This window comes from Amphiprion ocellaris, chromosome 2 (assembly GCF_022539595.1).
Source record: "Amphiprion ocellaris isolate individual 3 ecotype Okinawa chromosome 2, ASM2253959v1, whole genome shotgun sequence".
Taxonomy (NCBI): domain Eukaryota; kingdom Metazoa; phylum Chordata; class Actinopteri; family Pomacentridae; genus Amphiprion; species Amphiprion ocellaris.
The window spans coordinates 23,334,356-23,345,927 of record NC_072767.1 but is presented as its reverse complement, the minus strand read 5'-3'; the positions used below and the strand labels follow the sequence as shown (position 1 = coordinate 23,345,927).

General features: G+C 39.9%; 1 protein-coding gene across 1 annotated transcript; it reads left to right on the top strand.

Annotated features, from left to right (window-relative positions):
• The first annotated feature begins 691 nt into the window (after positions 1 to 691).
• Positions 692 to 11,326, top strand: ctdspl3 (CTD (carboxy-terminal domain, RNA polymerase II, polypeptide A) small phosphatase like 3). The gene is made up of 11 exons (XM_023291642.3): positions 692 to 966; positions 3,459 to 3,573; positions 3,718 to 3,858; positions 4,915 to 5,029; positions 5,704 to 5,815; positions 6,372 to 6,458; positions 7,483 to 7,545; positions 7,878 to 7,957; positions 8,243 to 8,369; positions 9,187 to 9,282; positions 10,842 to 11,326. Exons 1-11 carry the CDS (start codon positions 832 to 834, stop codon positions 10,905 to 10,907), a joined length of 1,137 nt encoding a protein of 378 aa, XP_023147410.2. The 5' UTR covers positions 692 to 831; the 3' UTR covers positions 10,908 to 11,326.
• Positions 11,327 to 11,572: the final 246 nt, after the last annotated feature.

Below are 11,572 nucleotides of genomic sequence, written 5' to 3'. Positions count from 1 at the left end.
CTGGAACAAAGGTCAGTGTCCACAGTCAAGTGTGTTTTACATCCTTGAGCTATTTGGCAACAGTGACCAGAAATATGTTTGGAGGAGAGAAGGTGAGGCTGTTAACCCCAAGAACACCAGGCCTACCATCAAGCACGGTGGTGGTAGTATTATGCTCTGGTAGCAAAACATCCCCAGAGCATAATACTATCACCCCCATTAAGCATGGTAGTGGTAGTATTATGCTCTGGGGATGTTTTGCGACCAGTTGTGCTCTAAAGTGGTCTGAAAATAAGAATTAGAAAAGATTCCCTGATCTGACTAAATTCCTTCAAGAGTTTCACGCCGTAGTGTCTCCATTTAAATACAATTTTAAATGCAGGTAAAATATGTTTATAAGCATTGTTGTGAATTGTATGCATTATGTGTTATGTACTACAAAATGGGCTCATAAAGCATGAGGCTTTTTAAACGTATTTTCCTCCTTAACTCCCTCATTACAGCCTTTAGTGTTAAATAATCCAAATCCAGATGTTGCTGCTCTGCCATTTATTGTAAGACTCATTCACTGCAACGGTGCAACGTGACCGGCTTGTCACGTTGGAGCTGGATTTGTCGAAGCACCGCCCAATGAGAGTGTCCGCTGCAGTGAACCTATCGCTCCCCGGTAGATTTAAACCCACTCGGTGATTCGAGAAGACACCGCGATGAGCGGGGCGGAGCTACACCCAGTCTCTGCTGCTCTGTTGGGGAGGGGAGAAGAAAAGTAAGCCATCGGATCCAGGCCAGGGTGACCACCTTCATCGCAGTGGAGTAGTTTAGATGTTTATCTGTCCTATATGAGAAGGAAAAATGAGACTCAGGTCTCAAAAAACCCTGACCCCTTGTTCCGAGACGCCGAGGACCATTCGCCGACGGCCCAACAAAGACACACCGAAACGAACGCGCCTGTCGGAGTCGATGCCCGAAAGTCCGCCTCCAACCAAGGTAACAAACAGTTTTTACTGCCATGTTTGTGTCTGTAGCCTCGTAAATGTGAGGCGGTAGCTTTGTCGTTGTGCTGGTGAAGTGACCCGCTGCTCTGAATTACCGTGTTCCGATGCTAGGCTAGTTAGCTGGACGTTGTTTAGCTAGTTAGCTAACTGGCTCACAACAAAACAGCAGAAGGCGCAGCTAAAGTTAGCTGGTATTGTGTTGAAGCTGGACGATAGGTGGCCTTTCGTTCCTGTTCTACACAGGTAACTACTCGAATTACCTCCGGGTGTATTTAACTAAGTTACTGGTTAGCTAGTTTAATGTTTGGAGACACGGTTGATAGCTTATTGGGTCCACTAATAATGAAAGTCCTGCAGCACTTTCTCCTCTGGTTGAGATCATTAAGGTCATCTTTTGTTGACGCTCCTTTACAAAGCTGTTGAGTCCATTTCAGGGTCCTTTTGGAGGCTGTAGGTTGTAGCGCGGTTGAAATATGCTCCGTACGAGGTCTTTCTCACATTACCATTAACAAGGATTGACAAAGTCTTCCAGTTTTTTGTTGTGTTTGATTTATGAATAATTTTAGACTTGCAGATGTGGCTGTGACTAACCATTATTGTCGTTACATCTGTGTGGATTTTCAGTCGTCCAGGTCATTGTAAGCCTAGTGGCTTCAGTTAAAAGCAACTGAACTTCTCTTTTAGCTTCTTGAACACATTTCATCTCTCATCCAAGTGGCTTCTTTAGGTCTAACTGACTGAAGGGGAGTTTCAGATCTTTATAGTCTCTCCAAATCACAACATTTCTGTTACTGACTTAACAGTGACTGTTTTCTTGTTGGAGTATTTAAAATGTTAGAAAATACTAGATTTGCAGTCTAAACACAGGACATAGAAATTCAGTATAAAATAATGTTCAATTGAAAAACCAACTCCTCCCCATGGAGTAGCTTATTGCAATATTTTTTGTCATCTCTGCTTAAAAAATCGTTTGAATTAACAATGTTAATCTAGATGTTTGTTTTTCCTAACCCCTGTAAGGTTATTTGATACTGGTGTACTTTATAGTCTTATTAGATCATGTTTCATCACATGAATTACAAGTAAACAAAGAGTTAAAGTGTCACCTTTTGGCAAACTTCATAAAGCCACTCTCTCAGTTTCAGAGGAGAAACATTAATTGGGACAAGTAAACACCTATTTGAGACGTAGCTGCCGTACAGGCTTACAGCAGTCATTGGTTGCAAAACTGCTATAAGTCTGTGCAGCGACCTGGCGATGCTCTGCCAGGGCTTCATCCCAGCATGGGGTTGGTAGGTTGAGTTTTGCAGCGTAGTGACGTGGTGTCTGGCGCTGCAGGATTGAGGATGGAGCAGCAGAGGATTAAACAGCCCAGTAGCATGTGAGAGAGGGTCCCTGTAAAGTAGGTCACAAGGACACATGCATGTAGACTATTTATACTCTTCACGCCTGCAAGGTAGACTTGCTGTTTTTGTTTATGGCTCACATGTGGGTGTATGTCCTTTGGAGTGATGGTTACACATTAAAGGAAAAATCATGTAAAATGCAACAAATATAGAAGATATGATACAAGACTGAAACACAGATTTTATTGCCCTGTTATGCAACTGCACTGAAACTGTCATGAGTAAAACAATTGTTTAGAAATAGTGATGTACAATGTTATCTTACACTGGTTTCATCCATCCATTAACTGTACTCTCATTAATCTGTCGGCCAGAGCTTATTCCAGCTTCCATTTGGTGAGAGGTGAGGTATGTCCTGGACAGTATCCAGTCAATCACAGGGCTAACACAAAGAGACACACATGTTCAGATTAACACCTTTGGACAATTTAGAATCACCATGTGACCTTTCATGCATGTCTTTGCACTGTGGGAAAAACCCATGCAGGCAAAAGGAGAACATGCAGACCGTACACTGAAAGACCCCAGCTGGCTAGCAGGTTCAAACCACAAATCTTCTTGCTGTGAGGCGACTGTTAACCACTGCCCCACTGTGCCCTACTGTTTCACTCTGATACCAATAATACAATTTCTTGTTAGTAACACTACTGTTACTACCATTACAGTATCTTGTTGGTAGTACAAGTCACTTTGTTCAGCTTTTCCATCAACTGTAAAATCTTTGTTTGCTGTAATTTAGCCTTTTGTCTTTTAGTGTCTTATTTGCATTTAAAAAAAACAATCTTGTTCTCTACGTGTCTGTTTAAATTGCTCAGGTGTTCAAAAACACTTAACCAGGCAGTGAATAAATGCTTTTAAACTGTAGGTTGGCTTAGATTTACCTCACTTGGATAGATTTTTAACATATTGTAGATTATTATTTGGCAATCTACCTTTTCTGTGATAGAAAAATGTCTCAGTGGTGATATTGGTTTATCTTTGCTATTCTCAGCTGTAAATTAGATCTGACCTTTACAAAACATCACAGGTTGACCTGCAGCACAAAATATACCTTTGTAATCCTCTTTTAACTGTGTAGATTGAAGAGACTGTGGATAATGACTCAGAAGATGAAATTCCCACAATGACGAGGCGACCACCACCACGTGGCTGGGCGAGGAAGAGGTCTTTCCCTGTTGAGGACCAAGAAACAGGTACCACAAAATCTTAGTGATTAATACTCCCAGGAGGTTTTTTATGTATTTTACAATGCTGCTTTCCAGAAACTGAAATCCTCAAAGTGTTCCCTGCTCTTGTTACTGTTTTGTTATGTGACTGATAGACTTCTTCTACTCTAGATCTGGCCTTTAAAACTCCAGTCAGGCCCATCATGCACCATGATCGCATACTGTCAGAGATTGACCCAGTGTCTCCTCACAACGCCACAGCCAGAAACATCTACTCACCCATCGTGCGTTTCCTCACACCCAGCAAAGAGAGTGAGTACCGCTACTGTTACCGCAGGAGTTCATCATCTGGATTTATGAATAAATGGCCCTAAAAAAGAAGAATACATCTTCATCCTTTTTTGTGTTGCTGACTTAACGCTGTAACTCATTTATCACCCACTTTGGGAGATATCAAGTCGTCCCTCTGATGCTTGCTTTCCTTTCTTGCATGTGTGGGTCATTTTTGTTTGTTTGTCATCATCATTACAGTCATTTGAACTAATTTGACAATCATACAACAGCAATACAACAGCAGACCTGTCATGTCACATTTACTGTTAAGAAATCAGCAAAGGAACAACCTCTTTAATTATTTTAAAGTTTGAAAGATTAGTGGATTGGATATTCTTTGTGGCTTTGAAATGTGTGCATGGACTTGCTTTCAATTACCAGACTACAGTGTCTGTCTGAGGGAATTCTGAGTTGATGATGGATTTTTGGGCCTGTCAAGTTCATGTGAGGTTTCAGATTTAGAAACAGTTAGATGTGGTGTTTTTTGTCTTTCTGAGACAAGTAAGAATATGCACCACAGCTGAAATCCATCTGGCTGGTAGCCTGCAGCCTGTAGGTATTGATGTGGTAATCTGAGAACTGTATTTGTTTCATCAGTTAGCTGCTGTTATCTTTGGTTCATCTAATAGTGGTGTTTGCTGCAAAGTTGGTTGTTCTTGCTGTTTCCTGATGCTAGCATTAGAAAACTCCTTGACTCAGATGTTTGATCAAAGGAGCAATATTTCATTTCTCCCCTTGACAATTTTAAAGAACAAAGTTTGCAATCTGCTTTGCCCTTTTATGAATGCTTATCCTAAAATATTTGCACATTGCTGACATTGCTCCTCCTCTGACTACCTGCTCAGCTATTGAGAGCGTAATGTTACGTTGTCATGATCTGGTGCAGTTGTATCAGAGTAGATTTAACGAGGACATATCCGATACTGGTTTCCCTGTCCCATGGACAAGTACACATACTGCTACACTCCTTTTAAGTATACACTGTCCTGATGCTCAGATTTGTGTTTCTTATTGTGTGTTCATTTTCCCCGCTAGATTTAAAGTGTCCAGGAACTGAGAGCAGTGTATTAATGAGCCCAGAACAAGGTGTGTTTGGTTATGGCTCCATTGACCTTCTGGCTGGAGACGAGGACGACGATGTCTTCAATCCGTAAGTAAAATGATTCTTATCTTGTTTGTATATGAGCTACATGTTATAGTGTCTCCTTCTGTTACTTTAACACCATCACTGGGGGATGAGGGAAAATGATTAATGAAAAATTTCTTTATTTATTTATTTATTTATTTACACAATTATGGCACAGTTCATAGAATCCCCCAATATTTTTGTTTCTACATTGTTAGTAATGTTATTTTCATGTTAAGGTAGGAATAACTGGAGGGCACAGTCCAGTACATGGATATCATTTCAAACTAGCTTTGCAGATGAAAGTCAAGTATTTTGTTAAAACGTCACACATTCCAGCACTTGTAAACCAACCAACTTAACGCACCACACAAACTAATCAGGAATAGAAACCCAGTTTATTGTAGGTTTCATTTTAACAGGCCTCAGTTTGTACTATTTTTGGATCAGGGTCACTGCTGGTCATTTGGGTCCCTGAAGTTTAACAGCTTTGTGGTGCACCCACATAAATATACAGAGGAAGTATATATTTCATTACAATATTTTGTTACAAACAAGAGTACCACAGCAGTTTATGTAACATCATGGGTGTATGTGTAAGTTTGAGTGGCAAAAACTTTATTTTCTGCATTCTGATTTTTGTGGGGGTTTTTTTGTTAGTGGTTCTTTCTGTTACATCGCAATATTTTTATTTTCAGGTTTACCTTCATCAAGAACATACCGTCACAGTCTCAACATTCCCGACCCCGCCTCAGAGATATTCCGCCCAAGACCAGGAGCACTCCCGAGGCCACACTGGTGGTTGATCTGGCGAGTTTCATCCTCTGTGACTCAATGAACAAGACTGTAGAAATGTAACAGTGACAATGGGAAGCCTCAAATGAGTCAGCAGCAACTGTAATCCACTCCAGTTGTGACAGAGCATATCTCTCCACAGTCATTTCTCAGCCTGTGTTCTCATTTCCAGTTTTGTCCCATTTCAAAGTCTGCTTTTAACCACATACAGTCCAGATGTGTCTGTGGTGTGTTCCATTTGCTGCTGCTGGATCCAGAGAATAGTTTTCTCTGTTGAACAGGAGAGTGAAGGGCTTTATTTATGGCTCAGATTATACATTATATTTTAGGTAAAATAACTTGCAATAGCTGGTGTGAATTTATGTCAAATAAACTTTTGGTATTTTGATCAAGAGGTAGACTTGTATGACTTTTTCAAGAGCATCTTAGTAATATGATGGATGTGTAGTCTTTTTGTCTGTGTGGCTTCAGTGTGATTATTTAAAGCAGAGACTGTGCACCCATAGTGAGGATACAGTCTTGAATGTCTGTACTAAAATACACTGATGTTGACTGATCTGTGTCCCTCCAGGAGGAGACCCTGATGTTCAGCTCTCTAAACGTTATTGACGAGGCAGAGTACACCTTCCACACGGCTTTCCAGGACCATCAGTACAAGGTGACCACTCACTGTGCTGTAACTGTACACAAAATTAATGCCACTTTTTATGAGTCGCAATTTCCAACATTTGTGGTACTTTTTTTTCTTTTGTTTTCAGAAATTAAGATATTCGAAAGTGCCTAATTGCTCCTAATTTGTACTGTAGCAGAGCATTCGAATGCTGCATAATGTCAATAAGGAAATACTCTGAGCTGTTTACTCACATGTCAAATAAATGTCCATTAAGACAGTGAGGCCAATGCAGAAATGCCTTAAACCTGCATTCTTTCTGATTACCAGCAGGGGGCACAGACGACCTCACTTTTTACTTGATTTATTACTTCAGTGCACACTTTCCTGATGAGTTTCTGGTCTTAGTCACACGTTTCAAGTCTCCTTCAATGCAGTGTGGTGTTCATTTAATACACTACAGTCTCTTTTAGAGGAAAATAAACAATAACTATGGGGCATTGCTACCTTATGATTACCACACTGCTACCATATGGATGTTTCTGGTGTCCTCGAATTATCAGTCCACTTCTTTTATACAGCCTATGATATTTATGTTCAGTGTGAGGAGATTTCATATTGCTTGAATCCACATACTGTTACATCCTTACCAGTGACTGTAAGCTGCAGTTCACAAGGCTGGGCAAATAATTGCATATGATGAAAGGACAACAAAAGAAACACTTGAGAGAGTTTGTTCTCTTCAGTTTGTGAGACAAGAAACAGTAGAAACCAGAACTGTGCACATTACATAACCCTGGTGGGTGGGACATTGTTGCTATTGATCATCTTTACTGCACCATGTTGTCATTTATTTGGTTTCTTGGTTACTAGTTTGTGAAATCAGCTTAAAATAAACTGATTTGTGTTTACTGCAGACAACAACTACAGATGATTTTCATTGTTTTTTGGTGTATTAACTGCCAGCAAATAGTGAAACACAGCAGTTATAATTTTAAAAAGCCAAGCTAAAACGTTGAAAATACGTATTGTGCTATCCATTTATTCTGTCATTCCCCCCTGCTCTCAACAGGTATACATGATCCTACGACCACATGTGAAGGAGTTTCTGCAGGCCATGGCAAAAAACTATGAGGTAAACTCCGGAGTAAATGTGTTTATTGGCAAAGTTAATTTTAGGTAAATGCTATCTGAAAGTTACATTCTAGCCTTTTGGAGCTTTTGTTCTAACTTATCAGAACATATACAATCTCCTTCTTTGTACTCACAGACTTAAGTTTTTGTTTTATTCAGCTGAACCAGTATACTTTCCTCTTTTGTCCCTCTTTATTCTACACAAATGGTATATCCATCACTCTGATTCAATATAGAAAAGTAAACTAAATGTGGTTTTCATGGTGTTGTGTTGCCTGTTGAGTCCTGCTTTGTGTGGAATCTGTTCCAGCTGCTGTCTCTGTTTTGTTCCAGCTGTTTGTTTATACGTGTGCGAAGAAGGAATACGCTGAGAAGATACTGGACGTCCTGGACCCACAGAAAAAACTGTTTCGGTATGTTTTCAAGAGAGCCACTTGTGTTTGATAAACTTTTTGCTTGAGCGCAAAGATGTGCACTGTGTCAGGTTGATCACACTCAGCCAGTGAGTGTCGGTCTGCTGCCCACCTGTTTGTCACCAGCAGACTGACCTCTGCTCAGAACTGTAATGTGGCCTGTTTGTGGTTGCTCTCCATGTTTCCATCTAAAACTGTATTTCTGTCATATGGTGAGGACAGTTGAAATGAGTTTTTCAGGTGGCTACAGGTGTTAATGTCACATTTTGTTGGTTTCCCTCGCAGACATCGACTGTATCAGGACGATTGTGCCTGCATACTCGGCCACTACATCAAAGATCTCAGCATCCTCGGGAGGGATCTCAGCAAGACGGTGGTTCTGGACAACGCACCCCACACATATCCGTACCATGTAAGCACTGTAGAGATAGGTTTGAAATCTAGCGCTCTGTCATTTTCATTGCTGAAAACATTTTATAAATTTCAAATTAGTAGCAAATTCAGTAAGACGATCAGCATCAAAGTACTGCATCTCTCAATACTTTCTGACTTCCCCACTGATGGAACTCAGTTCAAAATTCTGGTTCTTCTTCCTGAAGACGTAAACTGAAAAATGGGTCACAAAAGATATTTTGGTCTTTTGTAGTATTTGAATAAAAACTTCACTGGGAAAACTACTCTGGGATTTTATTTTTTTTTTATTGTGAGATCAATTCCTCTACACTTGTTTTATGACTGCGGTGTTAACCCTCAAAACCTGACAGACACTCTGTGCATCCAAGTTCACATGCCTTCTCGGTTGAATTGCTCTCAGTGTATTTATTGCAGTGAGGTGTGGAGCATTTCAAATGAAACTGCATGACTTCACCTTTCAAATGACGCCAAAATTTGCCTAGCTAGCTTCTCCTGGCAGTGTGCCTCTGTAAATAGTATGTGTGTATGTGAACACTTCAGTGGGGAAAAAAAACAAGGAAATTTGTTTCTGCATGGCACAAAGCACTGTTTTTATTTTTAATTTCAAAGTCACACAGTAACCCGCCACCATGGTTCTGATTTTGCTAGATTCCAAACAATCATGGGAAGAAATCGCTACTGCCAAGAAGCATGTAAAAACATAAACTTTTACAGAATTGAAAGTTTATTTTCTTTGATGTACTGGTTAATACAAAATGTCTGCATTTGCACAATGTAAAGACACACCGTTCATTCATGTTTTTGGTGTTTTGCAGCTGATGAACACTCTTCCCATTAAGAGCTGGTCTGGGCAGACGGGCGACAGAGAACTGCAGAAGCTCATCCCCTACATGGAGAAACTGTCTGCAGCTGTAAGTCTGCTCACATCCTCTGTTCCTCAGACATTTATTTTGAAAATACTTTTCTGGAAGAAATAAATTGCTATATGCCATCACATCATTTGTGCAGTCAATCCCATTTTCAACCTTGAGTTTTTCCAAAATCCATCTTAAAACTGCTAAAATTGATGCTATGCTAATGCGGCATCAAATCACCATGTGAAAGGATTTGCTCAGTGATGAAGCTATAGAGAATTATCTCCTTAATCTGCAGCGGCTCTCAGCTTTACCATTTAATACTGAGTTTCAGCTCGTTGTTCAACTTTTCAACATTACTGTTGAAGCTGTTTTTTTTTTTTTTTAAAAAAACCCATCTAAAGCCTCACTGCTTAGCACTAAACAACAGACAGACACAATTGACAACAGCTGGTGCTCACAGTGGAGCATTTAGCAGCTCCAGATATTTCCCTCGGGGCGTAGTAGAGGCTAAAAACAGATTTTCAAGAGGGAATTATGCTGGTGAGGTGGCCACAGATATGACTCTGAATTTAGGATAATGTTGCTCCATGATTGCTGGATGTGTGAATGAGCAGCTGTTGTTGACAAGTTCATCATGTCGTGTTCAAATATGCCCGTATGTCAGGTTGCTGTTAACAGTTTGATTCTGCAGCCATCGAGTGGCCACAAAATGTGTTACTACAGGTTTAAGAATCATTAATAAAAAGGTGGCTACAGGTTACAAGTTTGCAAAAACCTATAAATGACAGATCGAAGTGACATTATATAATTATTAGATGTAAAATGTGCTGAGGTGGTCACGTTGTTAGTGTACTGGATCAGAACCAGCAATGATTAGTTAGTTACAGATCAGGCATCTGCAACAATATGACTTTTCCTCATTACACACAAAGTATCTTTCTGGTTGTATCAATGTAAAACTCACTAGAAGTTACATTTAGTCATGATGGAAGTCATCTTTCATTAAAATGATTCTTGTGCTGCAACAATTAGTCTATTGCTGGAAAAAGTTAATGTACTGATAGGCAGTTCATTGGCATCAGTTAAGCAACTACTTGTTGCTCTTTTTCAAACAGTGGTTTTGATCCTGCTTTTAAAATATGTGACCATTGGTCGCACATGATAGTAAATGGAGTATTTTGGTGTCCTGGGACCTGTTTTGTGTTGTGGGATATTACGATGGACTTTTCTTTTTTTTTTTTTTTCTTTTTTTTTTTATTTTACTGTATTTCAGTTTTAGTATCATGTATGGCATGGAAAGTCCTAAAATTGTGATATTTGAGAAGCTGTAATCACTCAATATTTGTTTTTTTGCATCTGAATAAATAGCTAATGATTGCTCAGGTGTCAAAATAGTTAATTTTCTGTTTCACTGCTTCACTCTCTTTGAGTGCTGCACATAAGTCTGTGTTTGCATTTCTTGGTCATGATCAGAGGAGCTGGTGGGTTTTTAAAATTTTCCAGCCAGTCAGTTGTGAATAAAGCCGCTGGTTATCTGCAGCAGCATCTGCCTGCTGTCTTTCCTCCCCCGCTTTCATGGTTGGCTCTTAATATCTCCTGCTGTGTTTTTTCAGGAGGATTTTCAGGAGGTGCTGAAGAAGAGGAAGGATCACTTCCACAGGCTGCTGTCGGAGGACTGACAGGACTCTGCAACTCCCCTGATTTCAACTACTTTTCGTGACTTTCACACATCTCCTTTGCTTTCTTTTTGCTTTGGCTAAAAAGCAGAATCCAGCTGGAAGTGTCTAACCTGCAGCCGGTTGGTTTGTGGTGGATCTGATCGCCCTCCTCTGTCACTGACGACTTTAAAGGACGGCCGATCAGTATTTCAAACATGCTGCTGGTCATTCAGCACCAGAACTCCTCCTTTCTCTGAGACCATTCCACAGAAAATGAACCAGTGTGTATATATTAACAGCTTCAAACTTGAAACATGTTGTTTATAGTCATAATTTTTTATTTATTATGTTGCTAATCAATGGCTGTTATCTCTGTATATTTTAGAAATGCTTTTATATGCGGTGAAATTTCCCTGTTAATAAATGATTAAAATAAGTCACTCATGTCAGTTACGTTGGCCTTTCTTCAACACGCGGTGTTTAATTAGTTTGATATTTGATTTTAAACAAGATTTACTGCCGTTGTTGTGGTGAACATTTTGACATTAAGGCTGCTCCAGATGAATGCAGAAGAGGAGAGTGTTACTCAGTGACATACTAGAGTTGTACATTTTCCTTTGCACTGCCTGAACCTTCTTTAAATACTTGTGTGGACACAGAACAGAGCTCTGGGATGAAGCAACACA